Raw genomic sequence first — 13,618 nt, 5'->3', positions numbered from 1 at the left:
GTTTGTTTGTTTTTCCTAACCTGCAGGCCTTTGGCAGCCTTCATTCTTTTCTTGGTTAAATATTCCTGTGACCTGTCTGGCAATCTTCTCTCTCAATCTAGCGACCTGGCCGCTGGTGTTTTTATCTCACGCCAAGAATGCTCTATTTACGTTCGTCTACTCCGTAGTGAGGCCTAAGTAAACAACTGGTGTGTCTCTACCTCGATTTATGTAGACTCGACCTCGTAGCCCGAAATGGAATGTTTACGACATTAAGCAAAGCATTGCTGCAGATAAGCAAATCCGCTCCGATTCCCCGCGTCATAGAGTGCGACACCACCTCTCGATCGGGGATCGCCGATCAAAAGTCCCTTGATTCAAGCCCAGACCATGATGCGCGAAAGTTTTGAGCTCTTCAGGCCGACAGACGAGGTCTAGACTCATGTCCTTGGCCAGGGATATCGATCCCCTTGAAGTCCAGCAGGGCCCAGGCCCGTCAGTCAGATCTGGACCTTTCGCGGCTGGAACGACCAGTTTTCGAGATGTGGCTGTGCTGCATAGCCATCACGTGCTCTATACATAGATCGATTCCGGTGCTATTGGGAGAATCGGACCTACAACATCTCATGGGATATCTCAATAGTAGTGCTGACTATCCCTGCTTTACGAGATATACGATGGATCTGCATGTACGCCCTAGAGCCAATACTATTAGGAAAGCGCTCAACATGGTTGAATGCCAGTCGAAACGCCAAGGTGACCCTCCCAGTTAGGACACTTTCAAAGTTGCATGTAACGCCTAATAGTTAGCAAATGACACTTACAAGTCAATGAAGGTCATTCGTCCGCACTTTTATGTCCTATTGCTACGTAGACCCCGCCAGGAACAGGCAATTGGTTGATCACGTGAGCTTATACTCCGCCCAACAAACATAGCAAACAAAGAAAATCCACGGATCTGCCGGGCGGTGAGTGGTGGGATGAATGACTCCTTAATATGTTGAGAATTTGTTGTTGACCTTACGCTCTTTTTCGGCAGACATTCTTCAGAATATGGCTCCAAAGAAAGGAGGCTCCGCTAAGCCGCGAGGGAACGCGACTGAGGAGGTGGAAGAAACGCTGCAGGCTGTCGTATGTTGCTACTTACTAACGCGCTTCAAGCCAATTTTGCTGGATGCTAATCATTTTGTGTGACTAGGTTCTAGCCGATACCTTTGAGACTCGATTCGAGCCCTTTACTCTAGATAAGCCTCGGGTGTGTATCATGACTGGAATGCGAAGACGAAAGGGATCTGTGTCCTAACGCGGGTTCTATCTAGTGCCTTCTGCCTCTCGCGAACACGCCGTTGATCGAGTATACATTCGAGTTTCTTGCCAATGCCGGTGTTGAAGAGGTCTTCCTCTACGGCGGCGCGCACTCCGATCAGCTGGAGAGTTATATCAAGTATGTTTGTCTGGGCAAGGAACGGTCCGTTAGCGATGGTACGGAAACTGACAATCTGGAAGCGGTTCAAAATGGAGGGCCCCTTCATCGCCGTTCAAGCAGTTCACATTCCTCAAGTCTACGTCAACATCGGTTGGAGATGTCATGCGAGACCTCGACGGCAAACACTTGGTCACTGGTGATTTCCTTGTTGTGAGCGGCGACGTGATCAGCAACCTGCCCATCGAAGGCGCATTAGCCAAGCACCGTGCCCGCCGTCAAGCCGACAAAAACGCGATTATGACGATGATCTTGCGCGAAGCAGGAAGAAACCATAGGACAAAGGCATCCTCCGTCTCGCCTGTTTTCATTGTCGATCCAACCAAGGATCGCTGCTTACATTATGAAGAAATCGACCATCACTCGCCCGAGTCCTCTCGCTTAAACATTGACGCTGAAATCATTACGACGTTTTCCGAGATTGATATCCGGCAAGATTTGATCGACTGCGACATTGATATCTGCACACCGGACGTTCTGAGTTTGTGGTCCGACAGCTTTGATTACCAGACACCACGGAAGCAGTTCCTTTACGGTGTTCTGAAAGATTACGAGTTGAACGGCAAGACGATACATACGCACATCATTGAGGACCACTATGTTGCGCGAGTAAGGAATTTAAAGGCATACGATGCAGTCAGCAAGGATATCATCGCGCGATGGGCGTACCCACTATGCCCTGATACCAACCTGCTTCCGGGTCACAACTACGAGCTACGGAAGGGTAGTCTGTATCAAGAGCGAGACGTGACATTAGCTCGCTCATGTGTTTTGGGCCGAAGAACGGTCATTGGCCAAGGAACTAGCATCGGCGACAAGACGACTATCAAGGACACGGTGCTTGGAAGGAACTGTAAGATTGGGAAGAATGTCACACTAGAGGGCGCTTACATCTGGGATAATGTTGTGATTGGTGATGGAACCACCGTGCGACAGGCCATCATTGCTGATGGGGTCGTGGTGGGGAACAAATGCGCCGTTGAGCCAGGCTCACTCCTGTCGTTTGGAGTGAAGATCGCCGACGGTGTCACTGTCAGCGAGGGCCGGCGGATAACAAAGGCTCCGCGGGAAGAAGATGGCGGATCTCCAGTCTACGACCCGGAGATTGTGGGTGCAGACGGCGAAGGCTATGAATACGTACCGTATGATGATGAGGATGACGACGAGACAGCCAGCAATGCCTCATCGGGTCTGAGTATGCACCCCCAATCTTGACCAGAAACTCACTAATCTTGTTATAGTCTACAATATGGCCAACCTCTCTCTGTCTACAGACTCAATTTCTACTCTATCTTCCGAGATATCAGACTACGGCGGCTCGCGCTCCGGGAGTTTCGCAAACTCCGTCTCCGACGATGAGGAGCATGATACTCACTTTGTGCAAGATGCTGCAGCCAGTGTTTTTGACAGTCTTAGAGACGGTGTCTCCACGGACGTGGTGCAACTAGAGCTTGTCAGTCTCCGAATGACGGCAAATGCTTCGGACCACGAAGTCCGACGAGCTGTTGCCTCCGCATTCATGAAGCATGCGGCCCAGTTAATGGAAGCGGGTCAGGGTGCCGGCGAGGTCGTTAGCGATATCTTTGGGAAATACCATGAGATCATAGAACGAGCATTGTTCGACCGGGACAGCGCTGTAAAGACAGACCAAGTTGACTTTCTACTCTTGCTCCAGCAAGATCTCGTCCACCGAAACCGAGGCGAGACCGTTCTTCTGTTCGCGGCCAAGGAGCTGTATGAACTGGAAGTCATTGAGGAAGAGGCGTTTGAGCAATGGTGGGCCGACGAGCGGTCGAAGAACACCGAAGAGCTGCAGAAGGTGCGCAGTCAAACGCAACAGTTTATCGACTGGCTTGCAAGTGCAGAGGAGGAGGAAAGCAGCGAGGAAGAGGAAAGCGATGATGAATGAGCCTGAAGATACCTTGTGCCGATCTAGAGACATAAATACTCCATCAGTTCGACGTTCCATGTTCCATGTCCCATGTCCCATGTCCCATGTCCCATCCACCATTCTACCTCAGCATAAGCGACTAAAGATATGCTTTCTGACAGCACAAGGACCATTAAATATCAAACCTTGCTTTCAGGCTTTGCCATGCGGAGGCCATGAGATCAAACCACATTTTCATTTTCTCTGGCGATCAACTGGTACCTCATGTAGGTACCTACTCTTAGTTAGTGGGGATGTGGATGACTTCGCCAGACAGAGATGGGTGCCTTGCTGCCTGGAAGAAGTGGTCTGCTTGGCGCGCCTTGCACCCTATTCTTAGCTTTGATGATGACCAGGCACAGTACAGTGGCACGACAAAAGTTTGAATCACCGCCTGGGGGACCGCTTGCGATATCAAGTTTAGCGGCTGTAAATCCGGATATCTCATTGGCTCAGGAAAAGTGGGGGGACTCAAACTTTTGTCATGCCACTGTACTCCGGTACCAAGAGGAGGGACCAATGACTCTATGACTCCAAAACCAAGATGACTCGTCTTTGACTTTGATCGCGCCAGAAAATCCAGCACATAATTACTTTTTCCCCACACTTCCTTCCCCGTGACGCCTTAGTCACCCTCTGGCTTCAGCTCTGGTGACACACCTTTTGATTAACACTTTCTCCCCCTCTCTGCCACACGCCGATAAGGGACGCCATCTAGAGGCAACGATCGGCCCAGAGCGATACCACAACACCCATTCCGTATCTGCCTGCCTGCGTTTCAGTCCCCTTGTCATCTTCTATCGACCCCCTGCTAGGCTGCCAGTCCCACCATTGGTAGGTAGTGACGTGTGTTGTCCCGGAGAAAAAAGGATCAGGTCTCGACGTAATAATCGAGACTGAGCTTTTTTTCCTCCTGCGTCAACACATAACGCGCTTGCCACAGGCTTTAACTTCACGACGCCTCCCACAACGAGGAAGCGAAAGGCGGCCCTGGCGGCGATCGCAGAACTTGAGCCTAACTCTACTTCTACCGACGCCACCCAGACCACTGCTTCCCGCCGCTCGCTAGCCGCCACCGAGACATCCTCCTCGAGCAGTCCTGATAGCAAACCCGCTTGCAAAAGGCAGAAACAGAGTCAAGATTCAGATCTGGGTGAAGACTCTGCTACAGACGAAGACAAGGAAGTTTCGGTAAAGCATCCGGCAAGGAGCGTCCCTGATCTGGTCACCCCGGCATCAACAGCGATGGAGTCGGACGACGATTTTATGAGTGTCGCGTCTAGCCATGATGATTTCTTGGGCACTCAGGGCAGCGACGATGAGAGCCTAGGTGATGGTGAGTCGATGGTCTATCTTTCAGAGCGCCGCGGTTTGGTTACTGACTTGCGTGTTTATCAGATTTTGGAGATGATTTCGATGGCGGCTTCTCGAAAGACAAAGATTTCGTCACAACGGCGCGGAAACCATACGAGGTTGATTTCAAAGTGCTTAGCCCGGAGGATATCGAACGCGAACAAAACCTACAGGTCAACGAGGTCTCATCGATCCTCGGATTACCACCAGAGTCAGCAGCAATTCTCCTGCGGTTTGGCCGCTGGAATCGGGAAAAGCTGATAGAATCGTACATGGATCATCCGGAACGAACGCTGGATGATGCCGGCCTAGGGACGAACTTCGAATCAACCCCAAAAACCGAGGTGGTGCCGGGTTTCATGTGTGATATCTGCTGCGAAGACGGGGATGACCTCGAGACGTACGCCATGCGCTGCGGTCATCGCTTTTGCGTCGACTGCTACCGGCATTACCTCGCGCAGAAGATTCGGGAGGAGGGAGAAGCCGCCAGAATACAGTGTCCGGGTAATGGTTGTCATATGATTGTCGATTCTAAGTCTTTAGGATTACTTGTTACAGATGCCTTGAAGGATAGGTAAGACTCTTCATCCGCTCACGATGTTGATCATTTGTGAACTGACTTATACACTACAGATATCGAACGCTTTTGATGAGGACCTACGTTGATGACAAGGAAAATCTCAAGTGGTGCCCCGCCCCCAATTGCGAATACGCAGTCGATTGTCCTGTCAAGCAACGTGAGCTGGCTCTCATTGTACCCACAGTACAGTGCGAGTGCAAGCATCACTTTTGCTTTGGATGTTCGCTGAACGACCATCAACCTGCGCCGTGTCAACTAGTCAAAATGTGGTTGAAGAAGTGCGAGGACGATTCCGAGACGGCCAACTGGATCTCGGCGAATACCAAGGAGTGCCCTAAATGTAACTCCACGATCGAAAAGAACGGCGGGTGTAACCACATGACGTGCCGCAAATGTAAACACGAGTTCTGCTGGATGTGCATGGGCTTGTGGTCAGAGCACGGTACGAGCTGGTACAACTGCAATCGATTCGAAGAGAAATCAGGGTCCGATGCACGAACTGCACAGGCTCGCTCCCGGGCGTCTCTTGAGCGTTACTTACATTACTATAATCGATATGCCAACCACGAGCAGTCCGCCAAGCTCGACAAAGACCTATATCTCAAGACAGAGAAGAAAATGACGAGTCTGCAGTCTCAGTCCGGCCTTTCTTGGATTGAAGTGCAGTTCCTTGACACGGCGTCGCAAGCCTTGCAGCAATGTCGACAAACACTGAAATGGACGTACGCATTCGCCTACTATCTGGCTCGGAACAACCTAACGGAGATCTTTGAAGACAATCAAAAGGATTTGGAGATGGCGGTTGAGAGTCTCAGTGAGATGTTTGAGAAACCTGTGCCGGAACTGGCAAACCTCAAAGTCGACATCTTGGATAAGACATCATACTGCAATAAACGACGGGTCATTCTCTTGAGCGACACCGCAGAAAACCTGAAGAATAGTATGTTCTCCAACGAGGCCAACTTCGAACCAATCAACTAACCAATGATATAGGTGAATGGACATTCAATGTTGACTGGTAGAACTAGAGTTGCATAGATCTAGCGAGCATTTCTCTTGTCGTTGGAAGAGAGGAGAGGATTTGAGATCCATTTGTTGGCCGGTTCAGGCTGGTTGATGAGGCGACTAAGGGCAGGACAGGACGGGCTTCATCAGTTTTTACGACGTACATGACCACATCACAGCGAGATCTGGACCTGATTACATCACAAGGCGTTTTCCTTCACCATGGAATTCTACTTGCTTAGGGAGAGAGCATTTATCATTTATGTTCCTTTTTGCTTGTATCAATAGTAGTTGCAGCCCGGGTCTATATTATCTTTATTTTTATTTTTCTCTCTCTCAACTGCGAGCCTTTCTTGATTTTGGGGCCAGGTTGATGTTGATTGGCAAGATTCCGTGAAAGCGGTTGCCTACTAAAGGTCAGATAGATAGGCCTTGGATAGCCTAGATACAATTGGGCAATGAGGTCTTGTGCCTAGGCTTCATCCCGCGTACTATTATTTTTCATCAGATATTTCAATGGGTAACCAAAAGGCTAAAGCGAACTGTGGGCGGCTCCGCGGCGAAAGGAAAACACGATTGCTCCGCGGTTCGGCGGTTTGGGGGTCGGCAGACCCGAGCAGGTGAAAGTTCACTTGGAACTTCCTTCTTGCCTCTTGGATTCTCGGATAGGAAGGTGGTTACTAGCCGTGACACGAAGTCGCATCGGACATACGACAGAGCGAGGCCTGAGTTCAAAAGGTTGGAGACGTGCCGTGAGTCTTCTCAGACAAGTGAGGGCGGGCTCCGTCATCGGACGGAAACCTCGGGGTAAATCAACATTTTCAGTTTCTTATGACTAGCAATAATAATTTTCAGGATTTCCTAGGACAAATGGGCCCGTTAGTCATGTTCAATCTAGCCTGGGGAGCTGAATCAGCATCCTTTAGACTGATTGACCAGGTCAACTAAATAATACTATCAATCGCGATGATAAGGGATGCTGCGTTGGATGCATTGTACAAGAGGGCGTGGCGTGTCTGAAGGCAATCTGATAACTCTGGCGCAAGATCTGATAGTGACAGCTCGTTTCCTCAGCTTCAGGATCTCGTGGAGAATAATGGAGATCAAAATTAAATTAATCGTCGAAAGGGAGTAACCTCTTTCCGTAAGACAATCTAATCAGACTAATCCTTCTGGAACAAATAATGATGCTCGGCCTTCAGTAGTAGTTCTGGTGCTGGGCTCCGACCAAGAACTGCCAAACTCGGGAATAAGAACAACTCCTGCCAACCCTTCTCAAAAAAAAAATTTAAAATTTTATCGCCTACTGGCTTCTTCTCCTCACTATCTCCTCTCACCTCTTCGCTGCTTTGTCTCTTTCACCCTCTTCACCTTTCTCCTGCTTATTCTTCACCTTCCTTTGACCTATAGACACTCTGCTCGCTCCTCGGTCAAATTCGGCCTCTCCAACTCCGCAGACTCCGTTTTTCTTCGGCCCTGTCAAATACAGGAAGCTCGCTCACCACCACAACATCGGCCTCGTTCCTCGCCTCACCTCGCCCGCGGATCTCCCTCTCCTCTCCCTCTCCTCTCCCTTCCACCTCCCTTTCACCTCCTACGGCTAGAGCTGTTGGAGCTCTATCGGCTCGATGGCGATATCCGAACAGCATCTCCCCGAGCAAGAATACGAGTATGTTTTGCGGAGTCTCTTTTTCGCCGTTGAATATCTGTCGATATTCGAGGAGTCATCCACAAATTCTGAGTTGACTGCTTTGACTTGTCGTCCTTCTGTGTCCTTGGATTCCGCCCGCGCAGCTCGCGACGTGCTATAATGGGAAGCAAAACCTGATCGGGCCGGAGCTAACTGTGCGTGATGATAGTTACGAAGCGCTTCCGTCAAACTATGGCCTCGGTAGGAATATGCTAGCAGGCGCTTTTGCCGGCATTGCAGTACGTGATTTGAACACTGCAAGGCGTTTAATGGCATATGAACCCCAAGTTTCTGATTGGTGATATAGGAGCATTCGGTGATGTACCCAGTTGATTTACTCAAGGTATGTCAATTGACTCTATCTGGCCTTTCGGGCGATGTGCAACCAGCAGCTTCGCTAACAATTGCATTTCCGCGACGTTAGACTCGTATGCAAGTCTTGCATCCTACAACCGGAGGGCTCTACACAGGATTGACACACGCGGTCTCCACGATCTACCGAATTGAGGGGTGGCGGACACTGTGGAAGGGTGTTTCGAGCGTGATTGTCGGTGCTGGTAAGCAATTGTACCCCTACGGGTGCTTGGCGCCGCATGTGAGCTGACCTGATCCTTCTCTGTAAGGCCCCGCACACGCCGTTTATTTCGGGACATATGAGGTTGTGAAAGACCTGGCTGGTGGAAATGTGGATGATGGACACCACCCGTTGGCGGCAGGTGAGATTTTGGCTTGCAGATTAGGCATGTTCAATTACTGACTTTCACAAGCAATGAGTGGTGCGGCAGCGACCATCGCTAGCGATGCCTTAATGAACCCCTTCGATGGTGAGCCTCAGTGACTCAGATACGCAGCCCTGGTGGGGATTTCTGACCAGAATAGTGATCAAACAACGAATGCAGGTTCATGGATCTGTACACAAGACAATCTTTCAATGCGCAAAGTCGGTCTACCGAACGGAAGGTTTCCACGCATTCTATGTATCTTACCCCACCACACTCTGCATGACCGTACCCTTCACCGCTACCCAATTTGTCGCATACGAGTCGATTTCGAAGATCATGAACCCGTCTCAGGATTACGATCCCTTTACGCACTGCATCGCGGGTGGTCTAGCTGGTGCGGTCGCCGCCGGTATTACAACACCACTTGATGTGGTGAAGACTCTGCTGCAAACCCGCGGTCTCGCCCAAAACGAGGAGATCCGCGCGGTCAAGGGCCTTTTCGGCGCTGCATCGCTCATCAAGCGCCAGTTTGGTTGGAAGGGCTTCTTGCGCGGCGCGCGACCTCGCATTATCTCCACGATGCCTAGCACCGCTATCTGCTGGACCTCTTACGAGATGGCCAAGGCTTATTTCAAGGGCCGTGTAGACAACTAGACTTGTCTTAAGTTCCAGGGCCGATCGCATGAATCTGATTAGCATGAGCTACGACTTCGCGGTGCAGTTACGATAACGCGACTCACAGTATGCGACTGTGGATCCAACAACAGACTCAACTAGCGAAGGAGACAATTTACCTTCCACCGGACTCTAAATAATCGACCGACGTACGGTTTCCGACCGGACACCTTCGACGCTGAACTTCAATTCTCACCATGTGTATACTTGATGCTACTTTCGAACGAGGTATTGCGGATTCTGATACTAGCTTGGCTACGCTTCTTGTGGCATTTTGATTTCTGGTCGACTGCTATATGGGCTTGATGACACGGCATTATTTTCTCTTTTTTGCTTCCCTTGGTCTTGGATCGGAGCCATTTGCACGATTTATCCTGTATCGTTTTGGCGTTGGGACACAGGGAGGAAATGTTTCGGGAAAATCCTTTTCTCTTTTTCATTCCATATATTCCTATTTATTTGCGCATTCTGTTTTGGATTGTGAATCATGTACTGATAGACATACGAGATGGCGGCATGGATGGCCACCCGCGTGGCCAGACCACAGGAAGGACGACGATATCCAATAATACATAGGCAGAAGGGAATACAAGTTCCTTCATCACTCACCTCTTTGTCTACAATATGTTTTCTTGCTTGATGTAACTGCTCTGTCCAGCATCCTGGGCTGAGATGCTTAATCAGCCGCAGGAGCAACGACGTCACGAGGGGAAAAAAGAACCGACTTTGGCCTATGAGTGGTTCTGGTTGCGTCCACCTTCAGGTTTGGATCTTCGTCCAGTTTCTCTCCTCCCCATCAACTTCCAGGCGCCAACCTTGTATTTTGTCTCCCTCTGTATCGCTCAATTTCTCCCATTGCCCCCGTTTCTTTACGCATGGCGGTGCTGCTGGCTGGCCCTGCACTTCTCCGCTATCCGTGAATCCCACTCAACCCGTTCTATAGATGATGCGCCCTAAGCCCGTGTCGTCGCTGCAAAAGACCTACGACGACTGTTATTTGATGTGTTCGACGGCCGTCTACTTTGAGGGCCAAGTCCGTATCCCACCGCCGCTTTGCCCTCCCATCCTCGCTAACATAATGCCTTGCTGCAATTGTAGAATAATGAAGAAGAAGCCTTGAGGTCTTGGCGCTCCGCCCTCGACACGATCTACTATCACAACGCCTACCGACTTCCGGCAAGCTACACCCCGAGCACAGAGACCGAGCGGGCGCTACAAGACTCCATTCGCCAGCTGGAGCTCCAATGCCGCGAGCGAGTCGACCTCCTGGACGCCCTCCGTGAGAGCCGAAAGGACTCTTCCAGTTCCGGGAAGAAGAAGAAGTCACCGTCTCGATCTCATATCAACGTCAACACTACCCCCGGGTACATCGCGGACGGAACCGTCCCCGCGGTCGGTTACACCGATCTCTCGAAGCCGCCTGCGATCCCGACGCGTCCGTCTATACCGGGCTATACTAGCTCTGCCTCTGACCATCCCTCGCCACCTCTTCCTGTTCGTCCCGCGCCCGAGCGATCGGAGTCGCAAACCTCCATCAAGCCCTCGTCTCGCACTCCGAGTCCAGACCGGAGAATGAAACCTAGTATGCCTTCTACCTTGCGCGATGGGACCCTCAAGAAAAAGAAGAAGGACTCGTCCCGTAAAAGGGAGCTGAGGCCGGTTGCTGCGTCTCAGGCAGCGGGGCTTGCTTGGGGAATCATCTCCCGTTCTTCGTCTTCGGATAAAACTGCTAGTGATGCTGCCATTGCCTCCTCTCGCCACACTGTTTCGAATGATCTTAGTGCTCGAAGAGATCAGGGGAGCCCCCGGACCGAGGTGCCTCAGCCACCAAGTTTTTATTCTACTCCATCGGCTGCTGACGTCGCTTTCACATCGTCTCGTCCTAACCTCTTAAGTAATCGGAGGAGTTCGGAAATTTCCGTGACGGGGATGTCTCGAACTCAATCGGCGGATGATCATATCCCGAGAAGGTCCCCCGCAAAGGTGGATTCATCATCAACTCCAGGGACCCCAACACTCAAGCGTCGCGTCATCGCAGACTCTCGACCGCACTCGGGCGGTCGATCGCGACAGTCTCCTTCAAAACTTGAGCCAAGCGATCCGCCCCGTTCAAGCGCGTCTCCGAAACCAGTGGTCAAACCGAAGCCGATAACCCTAAGGTCATCGCAACCGCAACCTCCAAGTGCCGCAGGCCGGTCAGAAGATCCTTCAAAGCGGACCTCGAGATCACGAGCACCTATGCGAGGTAGAGGGGATAGAGACTTGGTTCCTGGAATCGAGAAAATGGCCATCACACCTGGGAGCCCTGCACGACGGAAGCCTCTCTCCGAAACCAAACGCCCGATGACACCACCGTCAAGTGACCCTGATTCATTGGGGCGCAAGTCTACTGATGTAGATGAGGGCGACGAAGCAGAAGAGAGGGAAGAATATGATGCCGAGGATACTTCAATCATGAATATTCTGAAGAAATTACCCAGAGGCGTTGACGCGACTGCAGCACAACAAGTTCTAAATGATATTGTTGTTCGCGGCGACGAGGTGCACTGGGATGACATTGCCGGGTTAGACGCGGCGAAGAAAGCGCTAAAAGAAGCAGTTGTCTACCCATTCCTTCGACCAGACCTCTTCTCCGGGTTACGAGAGCCGGCCAGAGGCATGTTACTCTTCGGGCCTCCGGGAACTGGAAAGACGATGTTAGCTCGAGCTGTTGCTACAGAATCCAAATCCACCTTTTTCTCCGTATCCGCATCAACCTTGACATCCAAGTGGCACGGTGAGAGTGAGAAGCTCGTGCGGGCCCTCTTTGGCCTGGCGAAAGCACTAGCCCCGTCCATCATATTCGTCGATGAGATCGATTCTTTACTATCGGCACGTTCGTCAGGAACGGAGAACGAAGCCTCTCGACGATCCAAAACAGAATTCCTGATTCAATGGTCGGATCTGCAGCGCGCTGCGGCTGGACGCGAGCAACCAGGGAAGACGGGTGATGCAAGTCGTGTACTTGTTTTAGCAGCTACAAATATGCCGTGGGATATAGATGAGGCCGCGCGGCGCCGCTTTGTTCGCCGCCAATACATTCCTCTACCGGAGCACCATGTTAGAGAGCAGCAGTTGCGTAGGCTCTTGAGCCACCAGATACATGACCTCAATGCTGAAGACATTGAGGTCCTAGTCCAGGTCACAGAAGGTATGGGACAGAACTGGAAACCCGCTACTTAATCTTGATATCTAAACACAACGCTAACACAATAAATAGGCTTCTCAGGTTCCGATATAACGGCCCTAGCAAAAGATGCCGCCATGGGCCCCCTCCGCAACCTCGGCGAAGCCCTTCTCCATACACCCATGGACCAAATCCGACCCATTTGCTTTGCAGATTTCGAAGCAAGTCTCCTTTCCATCCGACCAAGTGTCAGTAAAGAGGGACTACGAGCGTACGAAGACTGGGCAGGACAGTTCGGTGAACGCGGCGGCTAGACTAGTGCCTACCGTTAGCACTTACTTGTGCTTGTTTATGGGTGTACCCCAGAATCAGGTTCTGTTAGCGAATGAAGGGCAGCCGGTATCCTCGTTCATTAGGCGCACTTGGTATTCGAACACTCTGCTTCCTGCCCTCGTTTTGGACATGGCGCACGGTGGATTGAATCGGAGTTAATTGGACATATCGTTGGGCTTTTGCTTCCCCCCTCGCTTGGAGGAGGAACGTCGTTTTGGCGTCGTCGTTCTGGGGTTCGGTCATGGATGGGTTAGTATGGATTGGATAAGACAGAACTACGTCTCTCATGTAGGGTAGGTAGAATATGGTAGGGCCTTGCCTCAAGTCATAATTTACCTTTGTACGGAGTTTTCTATGCTGTGATTCGTCGTCTTCATCCTACCCCTGTCTTTTCAGACAACCATAGATGCTACCACTACGCCATCTGGCATCAAGCTAGACACTTGCACGGTTGCAAGTGCATAGTTTTGTTCTAAGTAGATTATGCGCTACGCATGTGGAGGGAATGTCTCTACTTCTATGGTGGATTGAGTTTTGACTATTTAGATTCTTCCCCTAAAGACCTCATCCCTCATAAGAGGCAAACGATTCTCTTATGTTAAACCTCTTCACTGTGCAGAACAGTACTAGAGGAGAGAGTCCTACTAGCCAGTACTGTATTATCGTTGTGATATGGACCCGGAACCAGAGTGGGGGGTGAGG

At 50.9% G+C, this 13,618-nt stretch overlaps 4 protein-coding genes across 4 annotated transcripts; all 4 read left to right on the top strand.

The window, feature by feature from the left end:
* Nucleotides 1-1,032: 1,032 nt before the first annotated feature.
* BJX68DRAFT_266514 (translation initiation factor eIF2B catalytic subunit epsilon) lies at nt 1,033-3,371 on the top strand (the record flags this gene model as incomplete). Its single annotated transcript, XM_071045525.1, has 5 exons — nt 1,033-1,110; nt 1,178-1,234; nt 1,299-1,423; nt 1,486-2,657; nt 2,704-3,371. 5 exons carry the CDS (start codon nt 1,033-1,035, stop codon nt 3,369-3,371), a joined length of 2,100 nt encoding a protein of 699 aa, XP_070899593.1.
* Nucleotides 3,372-4,637: 1,266 nt separating this feature from the next.
* Nucleotides 4,638-6,347, top strand: BJX68DRAFT_266513 (RING finger protein; the record flags this gene model as incomplete). Its single annotated transcript, XM_071045524.1, has 4 exons — nt 4,638-4,728; nt 4,791-5,319; nt 5,379-6,265; nt 6,319-6,347. The coding sequence occupies 4 exons, from the start codon at nt 4,638-4,640 to the stop codon at nt 6,345-6,347; spliced, it is 1,536 nt and encodes a 511-aa protein (XP_070899592.1).
* Nucleotides 6,348-7,849: 1,502 nt separating this feature from the next.
* mrsA (putative mitochondrial carrier protein) lies at nt 7,850-9,555 on the top strand. Its single transcript, XM_071049713.1, has 7 exons — nt 7,850-7,999; nt 8,190-8,259; nt 8,328-8,363; nt 8,445-8,577; nt 8,644-8,736; nt 8,788-8,844; nt 8,900-9,555. Exons 1-7 carry the CDS (start codon nt 7,959-7,961, stop codon nt 9,394-9,396), a joined length of 927 nt encoding a protein of 308 aa, XP_070899591.1. The 5' UTR covers nt 7,850-7,958; the 3' UTR covers nt 9,397-9,555.
* A 618-nt stretch (nt 9,556-10,173) lies between these two features.
* On the top strand, nt 10,174-12,929 carry BJX68DRAFT_75728 (putative AAA family ATPase). Its single transcript, XM_071049712.1, has 3 exons — nt 10,174-10,450; nt 10,516-12,607; nt 12,677-12,929. Exons 1-3 carry the CDS (start codon nt 10,361-10,363, stop codon nt 12,895-12,897), a joined length of 2,403 nt encoding a protein of 800 aa, XP_070899590.1. The 5' UTR covers nt 10,174-10,360; the 3' UTR covers nt 12,898-12,929.
* The last annotated feature ends 689 nt before the right edge of the window (nt 12,930-13,618 follow it).

The sequence above is a fragment of the Aspergillus pseudodeflectus genome, assembly GCF_044049435.1.
Source record: "Aspergillus pseudodeflectus strain CBS 756.74 chromosome Unknown BJX68scaffold_19, whole genome shotgun sequence".
Taxonomy (NCBI): domain Eukaryota; kingdom Fungi; phylum Ascomycota; class Eurotiomycetes; order Eurotiales; family Aspergillaceae; genus Aspergillus; species Aspergillus pseudodeflectus.
Note: the sequence above shows the minus strand (reverse complement) of the source record. Positions and strands in the feature narration are given on the sequence as shown.